Source organism: Panonychus citri, unplaced genomic scaffold (genome assembly GCF_014898815.1).
Source record: "Panonychus citri isolate SS breed McGregor unplaced genomic scaffold, ASM1489881v1 Contig00001, whole genome shotgun sequence".
In the NCBI taxonomy this organism is placed as follows: Eukaryota; Metazoa; Arthropoda; class Arachnida; order Trombidiformes; family Tetranychidae; genus Panonychus; species Panonychus citri.
In genome coordinates, this window is record NW_026515406.1 from 100,160 (window position 1) to 117,648 (window position 17,489).

At 29.7% G+C, this 17,489-nt stretch overlaps 1 protein-coding gene across 2 annotated transcripts; it reads right to left on the reverse strand.

The window, feature by feature from the left end:
- Window positions 1-728: 728 nt before the first annotated feature.
- LOC128395315 (E3 ubiquitin-protein ligase RNF19A-like) lies at window positions 729-17,276 on the reverse strand. 2 transcript variants are annotated; one of them, XM_053355829.1, is made up of 7 exons: window positions 16,952-17,276; window positions 15,528-16,187; window positions 13,694-14,762; window positions 4,545-4,847; window positions 2,078-3,581; window positions 1,589-1,849; window positions 729-1,520 (listed from the first exon to the last, which is right to left on the reverse strand). In XM_053355829.1, the coding sequence occupies exons 2-5, from the start codon at window positions 15,696-15,698 to the stop codon at window positions 2,251-2,253; spliced, it is 2,874 nt and encodes a 957-aa protein (XP_053211804.1). In that variant the 5' UTR covers window positions 15,699-16,187; window positions 16,952-17,276; the 3' UTR covers window positions 729-1,520; window positions 1,589-1,849; window positions 2,078-2,250. The 2 variants fall into 2 exon arrangements, with proteins under 2 accessions (XP_053211804.1, XP_053211731.1); XM_053355756.1 differs by having other exon boundaries at window positions 729-1,849.
- Between the last annotated feature and the right edge of the window lie 213 nt (window positions 17,277-17,489).

Sequence of the window (17,489 nt, forward strand, 5' to 3'; positions counted from 1 at the left end):
AATGACAAGAGTTTCCTTTGGTAAATAAATATTAACCAATAGGACGATGATAATATTAGTTGTTGAATGTTAATTGAAATTTGATTTACTTGTGGTGATCAATTAACAACCAGGTAATCAAGATGAATATCTTATGGGTCAGATAAATGAGACTAGGGGTCATTTCAAGAAGAAGGGAAAGGGTCAATTTCTTCCTCTTCTTCGTCTTCGTCTCTTCTTTGACTTACTGACCGTTTACCTTTTACCTTGCAACTTTTACTAGTGATTATTTGGTTATATTGGCGGTGGAGTCACTGTGATGGCGGTGATTGTGATCGTGGTGGTGATTTTCTGGGCTACCGATGGTCGGTGAACTTTAGATTGGTAAACAAAATCCCCACTGGTAAAGAAGAAGATGAGGATGAGGATGAGGAAGGAAGATGATCGACAGCTACTTCAATATTTTCTTCTTTTCTACTTCATCGTTTCGAGTGAAATTCTCTCAGTCTTCAACTTCTCTATTTACATTTATCATCCCTTTTACCTTTCGAGAAGAAGCTTATCCCATATTTCCTTTGGTCAGTTTTCCACTGGTGGGAGGTGATGGTCAGAAGGTGCGGAGAGAAAAGAATGAGCAACAAACTTTCCTTTCTCTCTCTCTCTCTCACTCACTCACTTTTCATATCTTCATCTTCTCATATTTATATTTCCTGATTAACAGACTAATTACAATTCTTGATGTTTATTAATTTTCATATTTAATGTGATGTATAAAATTAATCATATTGTTATTTATAAATATTTTTTCCAGGTAAATTGTTTGATGATTATGATGATGATGAATATCAAAGTTACATAAAACTGATACCAATAGACAAAAGTAATCTGATTATCAATCTATAAACAATTATGATCAATAACCAATTTACTTTCATTATTACATTATTTTCATGATTATCATGTAAATATTAATAGATTTATAAACCTGAGAAAAGTTGTATTAAGATTAATTGTTGAGTTAATTTACAATAATAATAATCATTAATCAATTTACATTCAGTATTTCATAGATATTTGTGATAAAGTGATAGATTTGATGAACTCTAGAGGAAGATAAAGATTGGGTTTGATGGATAATACAATCTGATTTATATATAAATGAATTAAAAGGATAAACCTTAATTGTAGTGATTAGTAAGCCAGTTAATTGTGTTACACTTAATACATAATTTTGGTCAAAATTGAGAGTAAAAAGAAAGAAAGAGAGAGAGAGAGAGAGAGAGAGAGATGATTTGATGAATACGAAATGTAAGAGATACAAGGAACGAGATCGACATTTTCATTCAGGGTTAAATTCAGGGAATAGTTATCACCAGAGTTGTAATCGTCATCATCATCATTATCATCATCATAATCGATTGTTGTTATTGTATTATTATCAATTTAATTCAATACACGGGGAAGTTGAATGATGATTGAATTATCTTACATCTCACATCGGGTTCACTGTTTCCTCCAAATCATCAACTTGCTTACTTTTCCTGTAAGAAGATTTTTAAATTGTTGATGATTAATTATATAAGTTATCTCCAAATCATATAAATATTACATAAAGATATCAGATGACATATTAAATTGAGCAGCTTGGTAATCCTCACAAACAAAAATTGGAAGATGAGTGAGAGTAATAGGGAAAAGGGAGATGAAAATGATATTGGAGCAAGATTAAATTGGGTTGATTTTAGAACCGACAATTTAAATTGAGTCACTTTTGGTGAGGCTTTGGTTACTTTGGTTAATTGTTGTTGATGTTTACATTTTCTCTGGTTAATCATCAACACATCAGCCTATTGATCCGATTGTTAGTTGACTGTAACAAGAAAGAAAGAAAAAAAAATTAGAAAATTAGAAAATCATTTAACTAGATTGCAAAGTTAAACATGATGATGTTGATGATTAAATTATAATTTCTTCCCGCTTATTAGTTACTGACCTTGTTTTACAATTCAATTAAAATCATAATCTAATTTGATGCATTTTTTATCATCATGTTTACTTAATTATCATCATCAATTTGAATGTAATTTGATAAAAATACCTTTGCTTAAATTACTGATATTGATCATCTTTAGTATCTTCATAGTCAACAATTTGTATATAAATATAAATCTATGATTTTGTTATGCCTTCGGGTAGGATTATAATACAAAATTGTCGTAATTAAATCAATTTATATGAAATCAATTAAAAAGCTAATCAATTTACGATCAATTAATTGTTAACGGATGGTGAATGGGTTGATAGACATGTTGAGTTGGCGAGGGTTGATGTTGTGTCAATATCTTTACTGAAAGCTTTGGATCGATCCAAACTTTTCAATCGTTCAAATGTATTGGTACCACCGCCGTTGGAACCATGAGTGGAACTTGATCCTCCGCCTTGACTACCTTGAGTGGGTGTTGTATCTGAGGTGGTTGATTTGATGCTTTCTTTACGTTGAGCGGGTTGATGATAAGAGTGGAAAGATGAACAAGAAGGGGACATTGTGAAAGTTGAATTGTTCATTGGACTATTATTATTACTCGAAGAATCGTCTTTTGAATATGAGGAAGAGGAACAAGATGATAATGTTGATGATATGGCTGATGATAAGGAGGTCGTTATTGTTGGTGTGGTGGTTGATGAAGAGGAAGATGATGATGATGATGATGATGATGCTTGGATTGTAGTTTGTGTTGTAATTGATGTGGTTGGAGTTGATGATGTTGGCATTGTTTGTCTTGTGTCATTGGTTTGCATGGACAGTTTAACAACATAAACTGGACAACATGGTCTATGGATTTGATCACAAATGATACAATAATTAGCTAAATGTTCACATGATCGTGATTCATATTTATTTAATTTTCCTTTGGTTCCACCACCAACTGACTGGAATGAGACACATTTTGATCCACCAGAATTAGTACCAGTGGCACTTGATGTACCAGCAACTGGAGTGATATTATGATAATTATCACCAGTGGAAGGTTTAATTTCCCCGATTAATTTAGCACTTTTGGTGCTTAATGAGTCTTCACAGTGACAACTTTTACTCCCGATGATACAATGATTAGATGATTCAGTAACGTGAATCTCAACCGGTGTAATTGAATTTGATCCAGGATTAACTGTATTCCCTCCTCCAGATGATGATGAAGATGATGAATTAGTACCAATGCAAACATCTTTATAGCCTACAATGGATCCCGCTAATGCTTTAGTTGAAGCATCATCTCCAAGTGAAAGGTTGGTTGAACATCTCTCACTGAAAGAGATAGTATTTGAAGCGGTTTCACTTTGCTGCTCACTACTGGTTACACTGAATCGTTTGTTACATGATGAAGATGATGGTCCACCCATTGAAAGAGTTTCCTGCAATTTAGATGATCCCGTTATACTTCCGGCTAAAGCGGCATTAGATGCATCTCGATCAATGAACATCTTATCAAGGTGACATCCACTTCCGCCCATACTAAGACTGGTGGACAGGCCAAAAGAAACCTCGCCGATACTTGGATTAACACCTTTGTTACTCACTGCAGTGTCCACGCTTAAGCCATCTAATAATAAAGGGAATAAGATAAATAGAGAGAGAGGGACAACAATTAGTAAATCAGAGTGTAACATTTATAAAGTAAAACAATCAACAAATTGATCATCAAGGTTGGAAAAATCTATTCTCAGAGAAATGAATTTCTCATTCTCATCATCGTCTTCGTAACCACCATAATCATGGTAATAATTTCAAATCATCAACCTCATTAGACTCAACATCATATTTCATGGTAATAATAATATTTAATAACAATTAATATCATCTTATGAAGAGATGGTGTTAATTGTTGTGAAGGTTAGGAAAGGGAGGAAACAAATAAAGGGAAAGTAAATTAATCACTGATAATCAATTAATTGTAGACAAATTAACGGAAAAAGAGATAAAATTGTTTGTATTAGTAATCAGAAAAAAAATAATTAGATATCATTTAAAGACTAATTGAAAATTTTTCACTAACTCTCAAGGGAAACATAAAAAAAACTCAGTGAAGTGATTAATTGATTAATCTCATTCATCAATTACTAAATCGTAAACACAATTACATTACAAATTGACTAACGCATGATTAAGTATATATAAATTAATACCATCACAATAAAAAAAAAAGTGTCTGACAAGTTAACTACTACAACTCGTGATGGTTAATCATTTGACTAACCAATTAATCAATACTAATAAAAAGGCAACAGTAATTAATGTAATTGTAGACATAAAATAGCTACTAATTAAAAAAACGAAGAGGAAATTATGAAAAAAATTACTAATTGAAAATAGATTATCATTTGCCGGGTTACCTAAATTTGACATTTGATTAACAATTAAATTCAATAGAGACAAAAATTAGTCGCAATCAATTGTTGACGATGATAACAAATAGATTTTGATGACGACGAAGATGATGCAACAAAGTCTTTCTATTTCCTTTTCTCTCTTTGGATGTTGATTGTCGATGTAATAATTAAATTACCAGGAGCAAATGAAGTTGCGTTAAGTCCCATTTCGCTTTCCTCGTCATTTAAATCAAATCGAACTCCTGAAGATGAGGTTGATATTCCGCACCCACCGGAGCGACACAAAGATATGGGAACCACTCCGTACACGTAGGCCAATAGAATTGGTACTCCGATACCTATGGCAACGGCTGTTAGAATGGGCGATATTAGAACGGAAGTAACCACACCGGAAGTAACCAGGAGATTCTTTTTATGTTGATTCATTGATTGTTTTGCAAAACGAGCATGAAGAGTACGTCCAACCCAAACAGGAACACCTATGATTAAAAACAAAAATAAACAATTAGTAAAAGATTTTTTTTTCCTAATTAGACAACAATTTAACAAATGAGATAGCTAATTGTTACCAACAAAAGGTTAATTACTATTACTATAGAAAAACTAATTAATTGTCAGTTAATCAAGTGATTTCCTCCTCCTTTACACTAATAATTAACTAACTAATCATGATGGTCATAATCATTTGCGTGATTATAATCAATTATAAACTCATGTAAATTTAACTAATCAACTCGCCTAATAATAAATTGTGTTAAAGACAATTGTAGTTAGTTTGATATTAATCACAATTGAATCAATTTCTGGAAACACTAAATGCAAACCCAAAATTATGTTTAATCGTCAAATTTAATGCTCATAAAATTATTTAATTGTGATAATTAAGATATGATTAAAATTGATCAGAATAATAAAAAAAAAATTATCAGATTCATTAGTTAATAACTTAGCAACAAGAACCTGAGCATTAATAAACTAGATTTAACCAGAATTAATATTTTACAATTAAGTACAATCGGATACACTTGAAAATAGTAATTAAGAGAGAGGCAATAATTAGGTAACATTAGAGACAAGTGAAAAAATAACAATTATTAATAATGACAATCAACATTTAATTGAAAATCTTCAAGTTAAAAAAAAACCTAACTAATAGGTAATAGTTATCAAATGTCAACAACATCATCATACTAAGTCAGCTGACGATCAATATCATGATGTACCATTGATTTATCATTATCATCATAATTGTTATCATAACTAAAAACCATTGAGTGAATGAGTCAAAAAATAATTTCAAACGTTGAAACATTTTCAAGGTTTAAATTTCAAGGTTTCATCTTTATTCAGAGTAACTGTTCAGAACTCTCTCTCTCAGCAGATATTATGACATTTAGTTTTTTCTCCCCCTGAACTATTTCATTTTATTCAAAGATTATCCTGAATGAAACTCTGGGTGGAAAAAATTCTGTTATTGAAAAAAAGACTTTTCAACATTAACATTGAATAATAACAAAAGATTACAAAAAATTATCTATTCTCTTATTATATGATTTCTATTTGTAACCTGAAAGATGAAGATAAAGATCATCATCATGATGGTTGTTAGCAGAAAACTAGATGAAAATGACTGAGAGAGAGAGAGAGAGAGAGAGAGAAAGGGGAGATGCTGGTAAAGGATTGACATTCCTAGTGTTGAGTGAGCTGTGAGAGTGATTTAGATTTAATTGTATTGTATTGTTGCCAGAATCACAATTAGATTAATGCTAGAACACACAGATAATTTAGACAAAAGGAGAAAGAGAAAAAGAAAGATAAACAAGAAAAGAGGGGGGAAAGAGGTAAACATGATGATGATGCTGAGAATCGAGATTCAAGAATGATAATCATTAGATAGCCAATAAGGTTAAAGCTTCTCTTCCCCAGCAAATCTTCATGATTATAATAATGCTATTAACGGTCAATGATGTTAAGTTTATCTTCTTCTAATGATGATGAGAAGGAGAAAAAAACGAAAAACAAAATGTACGTTATAAGGTTCAAGGAATTTGCATGGATTAGCAAAATAATATCATGTTAATCATGACATTTACGGTAAAATGTGAGTTGTTCAGACATGCAAGGCAATGTTGCATAAAGAAAGTAATTGCATTGGTTAAGTTCATTATTCAATTCAAGGCAAGATAAATAATTCCCACCGCCACAAAACCACCATCACCTATGGTAGATAAAAAAAGCTTCAGGGAGGAGGAAAGGTAAGTTTAGTTATTAGAGGTAAGCACGATATTGGAATGGACCATAGGAATAATCAAAATCTTGACTAACAATAAGATGAAATCATTAGCATCATAATCAGTTGATTGTTTACTCTGATTAGCTTAATAGTTTGATGAACCCTTTTTTCTTGCTTAAATATTAAAATGATAATCAAAGTAACGGGAGTGAGAAGCTTAAGAAATGGTTGATAATTTCATGATAATAATGAGAATCATGAGTAAATGATGAAGAAAAAAAATCTTTCACATGGAACAATTTTCTTTCTCTTTATTCATTTACAATCAGAATTGTTGTTAATCATGATAAAATCGTTTCAAACCTTGATTGCTATTATACATGTATAACAATTAATGGCTAAAAAGCTATTGTAATAAATAGTAAGAAACTTTTCCAATATATATATTAACAATAAACTAATTGTGAATATATTTTTTTTTGTTATTAATTGTTGCCCATTGATTGTGATACCTGTGGATAGTTATGTTGATTGTTACGTAACAGGAAAATTCAACAATTCAATCACAATAGAAACACAAAATCTTATGTTAAGATGCTAATACTTTTACCCGGAAATGTTGATCAACTATTTAATTAACTCAATTGATATGAGAAAAAAAAATATCAATCAAAACAGGTAACAATCATCATCATCATCATCACCATCATAAAACCTGATGATGATAAATCAACAATAGTAAACATTGACCAGAAATACTGAATGGCTTTAAAGTTAATTGTTGTAATGATTAAATACGGAAAAAGGAAACCATTTAAATTGAGACAATTAACTGAAATAAAAATTAAGCCAATCGGATTGCAAGATTAACCATGGATTGTACTAATCAGGTAAATAATTAAATAGCGGTTAAATGATAATAGTTGTGTGTCCATGATAAAAATGCTTGATTGTCCTTCATTAATACAAATTATTAACAATTAAATTGGACATACAAAAAAAGGAAAGTTAAAAATTAGGTTAAACATATAAATACAATATTTATAACTATTATGATCATATGATAGATAGTAAAAAAAACTTACCAACAATTAAATTGTTGATAAAATGATTTAAATTGATTGTAGCAAGAATCAAGATGAGAGGAGAAAAAAACTTCCATCCAATCAGAATGGGATAATTGAATTCACAATTAACGAAAATGATGATTAAGTTCCGTTCTCATTTTATTAATCATTTTAATCGTCAAATCATAAGGTATTAAGATTACGATTGATCTAATTTGTATCCTAATCATTTAGATACAGGGTGTTTTTTTCCCTGTATTCATGACGGTGAAATTTCATAACTCGACAATCAATTGTAGCGACTTAATTTTAATTGGAAAGCTCAATGTCGTATTTAATTAGTTCAAGTGTTTATCAAGTGCTAATTGTGAAGTTTCATGATCTATTGCTTGAGTTGTACAATTAAGTTGGATTCATATTAGTTAGTTGATTAAAACCAATGTTTTTCGCTTTTAATTGTAGTAAATTTAGAAATTAGTTAACTATCAAGAATAAATGATTCTCAAGATTAAAGAATCATAATCAAATTTAAGAATATGAAGTTTTTCAATAGATCAAAAAATGATGAGAAATTTATCATCATGTAGTTTGGGAGAGAGAGAAGAATGAAAAATCGATAAGATTCATTGAACTCGAAAGAGGTAAAAGCCCTTTTTTCAGGTAATTCAATTGTTTTTGTATTTCTTTCATCATGATACATGTTCCTATCTTCCTTATCATCCTAAATATTAATTCCTTCATCACTTTACTCTCTCAATCAATTTATTAATCGCACACTTTCATTACTAATCCAATATTTTATCACCAAAATATATATTGGATTACCGGATTAATTATTAACTTTCAATAAAATGAATCGCATTTCAATCATGAGACTTTATGATAATATAAATAACTTGTTATAAATACAATAGCAAAAAAAAGACAATCATTCATGATAACTGAGTAAACATAGACTTAACAATCAATAATTAATCAAACACAATTAACATTGACTGACAATATGCTTAACAATATAATCAACCTTAGGATTCAAGTTACATGATCAATTTTCCCTCTCTAATCAATATCCAACTATTATTGACATTTGGTCATTGGTTTGGTCAATCAGATTATATTATTGATAGTGGTGGTCAGTTAATAAACTGATTGTGAACTAAATGTTGCTTAATGATGTTGGATACTGTAAGGATTAATTGTGAGATTTTTATTCACCTTGATCGTGAAAAAAAAGACGATAAATCTTGAATCAAAAGGATAAATAATCAAAGCGGGTTTAATGATGACCATTAGATGGACTTTAAGGATTAATTTATCAAAATAGAAACAGTTAGTAACTCAAATGATCAACATTTATAATAAGAAAAAACTAACAAGACTAGTTAACTAAATGTTAACTTTGATTAACTTGTATCATCATTGATAACCTACGTCAAGATTGATGTCAATTAAGATGAAGATGATGTTAAAAGTGATGAGGATGAAAAAGATGATTTCTTTTTAGAGTTGTAACTTATCCTATTGCAGATTTATACTAATTATGGTTTTGGATTAATGTCATTAACATCAAGTTTAAGTTGAATGTAAAGTAAATTGATACAAAGTTTAATTGTTTGATTAATTAATCACATGTGATTAATTAAATATCGTTATGATCAATGATTAAGATAGTTGATTAAACAATTTATATAAATTTCTCCTCGTAAAGGTAAAGGTAAATATTATTTATACAAAGATGATCAATAAATGCAATTAGAATTAAATTTGATTAACTTTAGGCTGAAATCAAGTTAATCAATCAAAACTTAATTTTCCACCATCATCCGGTGAGTTATTATTATTAAGAGAATAATTAATTAATCATCAATAAAATTGTAAATAAGATTTCAGGTCATTTACAATCAGAATCACATTTATTTCTCAAATTTATCGGGAAAAAAGGTGATACTAATTAATTGATTTAGTTCATAAAGTGATAACTTGGTTTTTACATGAGTTTGTGTGTTAATTGCTATTAAATTGCAAAATCGAATCAATAAACTTTGATGACGTTAAAAATGATATCGAATTAGTTAATCCAGTTTGGGTGGACTTGAAAATCAGTTTTCTTCAGGAAAATGTGATTCATTTACAGAATCACGAGGATCATTCTAATGCGCAGTAAGAATTCAGATATCAAGAGATTCTGATTATCATGATGATGATGATGATGATGAAAGGCAAGATGGATTGTCTCAATTGAGTAAACTATAAATATAGTAAAAACTCATTGGCCAGGAATTTAAGGTTCCTAAGTTACTTATCAGAAAGTTGTGAGTTGAACTTTAGTTTTTCCTTCACCAGAATCTAAGAGATTTTTTCATGGGAAATCTTGAGATTCAAATGCAGTTCAGTTAATCATAACGATGATAATCATGATTAATGTTGGAGAAGAAAAAAAAATTCTTAGTCTATTATTCATCCTCTTTCACAATCAGATAAAATCATTGTGAAATATATATTATGATAATTTCATAACGGTAAATGTAATATACTAAAGTATAAGCAAAAATAATTGTGATTAAGTTAATCAGTTAATATAAACTAAATGGTAAAAACCATCAGCTAATTATAGTAAATTAAAAACCAAAGTAAAACAACAATTAAAATGATTGTAATCCAGTTACAATTTGGGAAAACACAAAGGATTAATTTGAGACAGTTAATCACCTGAGCTGGAAAATTTCAACAATAATAATTTAGTCAAATTAACTGATAACAAAAAAAGGGATCATAAAGATTCAATCAATTATCACTAATTAATTGTGTAAATGGTAATTTATAAAAAAAAACACAATCAGTTAATCATTGAAAATTTACTCTAACAGATAGAGAGACAGAGAGAGAAAGTAGTAACTAAATGTCATCATCAATTTAATCACTATTACAGATGAAATTGTGTCATGTTGTTGTTCAATTATCATCATCATGAAAAGTGTTTAATGAAAGAGTAAAATAAACATTTGTAATGTAAAAGTTGATAATATACATTGAGTATATTAAAAGGTTTCTATTGGTGTAAGTACCTTGTGCTAATTTAATTGCTGTGGAATCAATTCATTTGATTATTATTGATTATGATTAGAAAGGAAAGTAGATTTGTAAATGGTTAAAAGAAAAGACAGTTAATTGTAGTAGACAATTGGTAGACAATAACAATTAATTTCAAATGGTTGTAAACAATGGTGATTACATTTTCGTGAGATTAACTGTTCCCTTAGATTAGCACAATCAGTTGATTGTGATTTAGCATATTTAAAGAGATAGACACACATAACAATATTGTGTAAAAATAATTATCCTTTAAAAGACAAAAGCAAAAACAAATGATCAACAACAATTAGTTAATTAATGGTTAACGAATTTTTAACTAACACAATGGACACAAAATTAACATATTGACTGTCAAAACAATCAGTTAATGTGAGACAAATGAAAAGCAGTTCAACTGAATGATCAAATAATAGATAATATAATTAAACAAAAACTAATTGGTATTAATTAATTTAGCTCATTGATTGATGATGATCTTATCATGATACGAATACACAAACAAATTATTATTATTTAATCAAATAGAAATAATAATTAACTGGTCCTTCAAAATGTAAATGTTTCATCATGATTGTCATAATAATAATCATGATCATGATAATGAAGAAGATAAAATCATGAAAAACATTGAAACAAATTAAAGGATAGGTCATGATTAGAAATGATTGTTATGATTAAAACTAAATTGTCAACAAACAAGATTGATTATCTTTGGATAAATCAAAAAAGAAAATAGGTAAATCTACCTGTGTGTTAATTGCCATGAAAAAAAGTCAATTAATTTGATTGAGTGTTCACAAGATACCATCATGTCATAGGATTAAATTGTTAATTGTTGAAACAATTGAGATACAAAATCAATTTACTAGATGTGTAAATATAAAAATCTAATCAGTAGCTATCCTCTTTTCTTAAGAATGAGATTTTTTCAGCTAACATGATAAAATTTCATGGGGATATTAATAATAATCTCATCACGAGATATGATGAGAGGAACAATTCTGATATTAATAATGAGATGAAATAACAATTTTGTCAATAATTTTTGACAAAAAAGATACACGGAAGTTGCATTATCATGACGATATGTTCATATTCATCATATTAATAATCTCTTACTGTTATAACTGACAACTGAATTAACAGGTTTCATTGTTATACTTTTTTTTCAATCTTGTCAAAGGTAATCTCATGAAAAAAATACAATAGGAAGTCAAGAAAACTCTTGACAAATATCAAGAAGAAATTAAGATTATTTATTATCATAAGATGATAATATTCACATCACTTAACGAGAAAAAAAAATATATCATTATAAAGATGGACCAGTAGTTGAGTATCATTTATCTTTAGTCATTTGATTTGATTAACAATCACAATTAAAGATCGTTATTTAAAAACACAAACAGATAAAATGTAAACAATAATAACTTTTATCATTATTGGAATTGACCAGAATGTTAAAAGCATCATAACAAAAATAAACAGCTGATCGTTTAAATATAAACATAATCAAGATTGTAGATGTTAATTGCAACTATTAATGCAATAGGAGTTAGTTTATAAATTCACTCATAATTATTGTTTAAAGTGATTTAGTAAAATTCTAGGAAAAAACAAATTGAAAAGGATGAGAGGAAACAAAATTATTCGATTGATTATCAAATCTACTGATGAATAATAATTCCTAGTAAATCATGATTAATATCATCATATCAAAGATGAAAAAATGTAAACAAAGGATGAAAATTATACTCGTTGAGATAAACTATTAACTGAGAGTAGAAAAACACTAATATGATCAAGATTAATCTAAATGCATTGGAATCGAATGATTGATTTTAATGGTTGTTCTTTTTTCGCATCAATATGATGCTGATTCCATGGAAAATGTCTTCATGGATATCATCATCATCTTCTGGTCCTGATGTGTGTATGTTTTTACTTTCTATCTTTCATCTTCTACTGTCTTTCTTTGATACTAAGAAATACACAAAATAATAGGTGTGTATTAAGTGTCTGAGCATTGATCCACATCGAGCATTGAAAAAGTCATTGGCTTCATCATTCAGCTCAAGTATTTATAGATACCTCGCCTTTTTTGCTTCTTCATCTTCTTCTGATCATCATCACCAGTTTTCTTGTTGTTCTTTTTTTTCCTCATTTTTTTTTTCTTCTTCTTCCTTTCCATCATCTAATACAATTCATTTGATCTGTAACAACTTTACTTTCTTTTCATGTTTGTCTGGTAACGATAGTAATGTAAGTAAAACAAGAAGGAGGGAGGTGGATGGTGAGCAGGAGTGGGGTGAGAAAACGCTAAGACTAACATCTAACAGGAATTAGTGAGCTATTTTGTAATATTATCATAACTTAAAATTGTTTACATTCAATAGAAACAAAGTTATATTGTTTTTGTTGTTTTTGTATTTCTTTAAGCAGAAAAACTTATTCCTGTAAACAAGAAAACAAAATAACAAAATAAAATTATCAAAATATACTGAAGGAAGTTGTAAACAATCAGATAGAGAGAAAAAAACTCAATTAGCTGATTGTTATTCCTGTTCACAAAATAAGGTAAATCTGGTAAATTGTTAAAGATCCATATTAAGGTATCTACATACATGTATAATATTGATCAGGTAAACAATTGGATTGTTATTGGTAAAATGAGTTAACTGTAAACTAGATTTGGGATTAATTAACTTTCTAAGGGAAATAAAAATGTAATAACTGTGTTCATGTAACTGTTAATTGCCATTTTCATGTTTAACTTGTGGAAAGTAGGAAAATTACTTGATCACTTTGAGAGGATATTTAATTGTTGGTAAATTTTTATATGATTGAACACATAAAATGGGTGAGAAGTGATTTAATTGTGTGTAAAATGATAAGAAAAATAAAGTGATAAAAGTAATTGCAAATTATTTACCTATTATGATGGCAGGAACAGCGATTCCAGCGATAAGTGCAATTCCAACTGGTGCACCAACCAACATACCAAGTTGCCACATAATTTTTTTCTTACGTGACCATGGCTTTTTACCCCAAAAGGTACATCCTGAAGGTGATAGGAAATGAAGATCACCGATACGTTTCATGCAAAGCCAACAAAATTCAGCACCACAAACGGAACAGGTCATATGGTTACATGATCCATCGTCAATTTTTATTATGGAAACACGACAAGAAGGACAAGGTTTAACATCATCTCGAAGTTTAATTGAATCATGACTAGAGGTGAGAGAGGAAGAACGTGCTTTGTAACTTTGATGGTGTCGACGTTGATCTTTATTTCTCATGATACGAGCACTATCACAGGTAAGATTTGGATGCCATTCTTGTTTACAATGGTAACAAAATGAGGTCTCACAACCTGGTCGGCAACATCGAAGTTTAGGACAAGAGGCGCAACCCGAGGCAATTACAACATAATCACAATCGGGTGCTGGACACCAACGGGCATCAGGTTCGGTTACAAGGACTCGACGAAGCATAAAATTTTCATACTTGTTAAGGTAAATTTCATCGGCAAGGATGGCTTTGATATCGTTTGGATGGATAGGTTCAGTACATTCGGGACACGATATGTTAATTCGACTCTCGGAAATTTCTATCTTAAGATATTGTTGAAGACAAGTGTGGCAGGCACGATGTGAGCATGTTGTCAACAGTGGAAAACAATCTGAAGTTAATTCGAGAAGGCATAAAGGACATTCCATTGATGTTGTTGGTGGTGGTAAAGATGCTGTAGGTGTTGATGTTGAACCTGATGCTACTCCGATCATTGAAGGTGAATTGATTGATTTACATGATGTACCACCATCACCACCTATGGAAACGTTTGAATTTGGTAATAAGTGACCTGGACCATTACGATTGTGAAGATAATTAAATTGAGTAGTATTTGGATCTCGTGTATCACCACTACTTGATATTGAATTTGATTCAAAATCAATTGATGAATTGTAAGCTTGAAAAGTTTCAGATTTAAGTGATACCTGAATCATATCCAACAGGTAAAAAAGAAAGAGGAAAAAGAGGGGAGAGAAAGATATCAAAAAAAAATTAGAACAGAAAAAAACAAGTAAAGTTATTTAAATGGTGATTATTGAATAGTTAATGATAAAGGCTGATTAAAGGTAAGTTAACATTTAGCTGAATAAAAGTAGGGTGAATATAAGATAAGTAAATGATAACGAATCAAAGCATTTCGTTAGCAAGAAAGAGAGAGAGAGAGAAGGGAAAAGAAGTTCGAAATCAATTAGATATTGTCAACATGATATTTGTTTGATAATCTTTGGGTGAGAGACATGATAAATTAACAAGATTGTTTCGATTTGTCAAACGAAAAAAGAAGAAAAAAAAGCTTAAGGTATAAACGAAAGCTTAGGAAACTGTGTTAACGTTTCAATCCCACGAGAAAGAAAAACAAAAAGAAAACATGAAACATGAAAGCAAAAAAAAAAGTTGAATTTTCATTGAGCCATGAACAAAGTTAATAGTGATAGTAGTTTAAGCGAGAATGAACAAATTCATGAGTATAAACAGGTAAACCTCGTGAAATACATGTTGACCGTGAAAGAAAAGTTAGATTGTAAATAGAGATCGAATCAAGGGAAAATAAAATACTAGTTGGATAAACATGAGAACATTTGTTGATTTTTCTTTATGGATAAGGAGATGGAGAAAAAAAAGAAAACTGAAAACATTGAGAATCAACATCTGATTGAATGAGAGAAAATCGTGTATAAACATAAACTAACCTCAATATGTAAATCTCTCTGGCTTGGATTACGAGGTTTACTTCCAGTACCAACTGTACGTCCTAAAGCGGTTGAATTGAGGAAACGTCGAAGTGAGAATCGTTCCAAGCTGAATCTATGTTTCTTGGTGGATGAACTTGTACCACCTCCATGATTAAGTGAAGAGGCCATTGGATTGGCTTTGGATGGTTTAAAGTAACAATCTTATAATTATTTTCAATTGTTTGTCACAATCAAGACACATATAAACGATAGAGAGACAATAAATTGTTGCTGTTAAACCAACAGTGAGAGAAAACAAAGATTTCCAAAAGTTGATCTTTGATCTTGATTAAAGAGTGAGGACACACACACATACACAAATAAGTCGTTGAGATGAAAAGTATTCAAATAAATGATAAGGTTATCCAAAAATTGATTGTTATCATGGAACATATAATAGATAAACACAAAGATGATATTAAATTTTCTTGAAAAAGATGCAAAAAAACCGAGTAAAAGGGAAAACCACGGTGGAAATGACACTGCCACCGCCAACACAGTTGCTTGTATGTAACCAAAAAAACGGTGTTTCCTTCAAGATGAGTAACAGGATGATCGACTCAACCACCATGAAAAGTGTGATTATTTTCTGAGCACAGTTTGAGTTTCCATTCGTCTCTGTAAGTTGAAATAATATTGAAGTGTTTTGGATCAGACACAGAAATGAAAGAGAGAGAGAGAGAGAGAGAAAAACAGTTGTGAGTAAGCCAAATAAAAACAGAGAGATAATAGTGAGTAAGAGAAAAGGAAAGAGAAAAGATGTTCTATCTAAAATTTTCTCTCTCTCTCTCCCTCTTTCGATAATTCTTTCCTCTCAATGTTGAAGTAGAAAAACTCAACAATTGGGCAATGAATTAGAGAAAAGAGAGAGAGAGAGAGAAAATTAAATAGACAGAGTAAAAGAAAGGAGGGAAAGAGAATTTTCAACTAGTTCTACAATATCAATCGCGTTATTATTCAATAGAATTAAATCTATTAACCTTGTTGATTACTGATTCTCTCACAATTGATAACCTAAATTTCAGAAAATAAAATAAGAAATGAGAAATAAAGGTAAATTTTAAAGGAAGAAGTAGAAAAAGAAAACAGAAATTAGGGATAAAATCAGGCATTAAAAAGAATATAAAAAATGAAAATCAAGCTACTAAATTGAAGAGAATAAAACAAAAAATATAACATGACTGAGGGAAAAGAAGGTGAACACATTTAGTTTGATGGTGACCTAAAGTTAAAGGAGAACATGAAATGATGAAAACTAATTAATCACCAACATCATCATCATCAAAATCTAACCGCTAATACAAATTCTAAAAAGAGCAAAAAGAGCGAAAAGAGAATATGGAAATAAACCAATTTCCAAAAAGAATACAACTTGTATTTACCTGAATTCGAAAACTGCAAGCAATAAGAGTCGCTTATTTCAACTTAATTAACGGTGATTAAGTAAAATTAAATTAATCAGTTGAAACACATAAACACAATTTAAGAGGCTTTGATTTACCACTTGAAAAGAAAAACTCAGAACGAGTGACACATTAAAAATATCCCATTGATAACTTTTGTTTTCTACTTTATGATAAGTTTTTCTAAGCCGTTGACCAATTAAGGAGAACAATATCAAAAGTATCAATAAACTAAAAGCCTAAAAATTAATTAATTGTTAGAAAAAGGTTTGTAAATGTTAATCAGAAACAAAGAAAAAATTAAATTACAAAAAAAAAGAAAACATTTGGATCCAAATAAAAAGATTCCAATCCTACCCTGGGATCGAAAAGATTCAAATCCAAGCTCCACCCGAATTGCGGTAAATTTGAATGAAAGAACAAGAATTAAAGTTAATTGTTGAAAAATATTTTTCTTTCTCAATAAATCATTTACAACATAATTGGTTTTCTTTTTTCTAATTAAATAAAAATATAA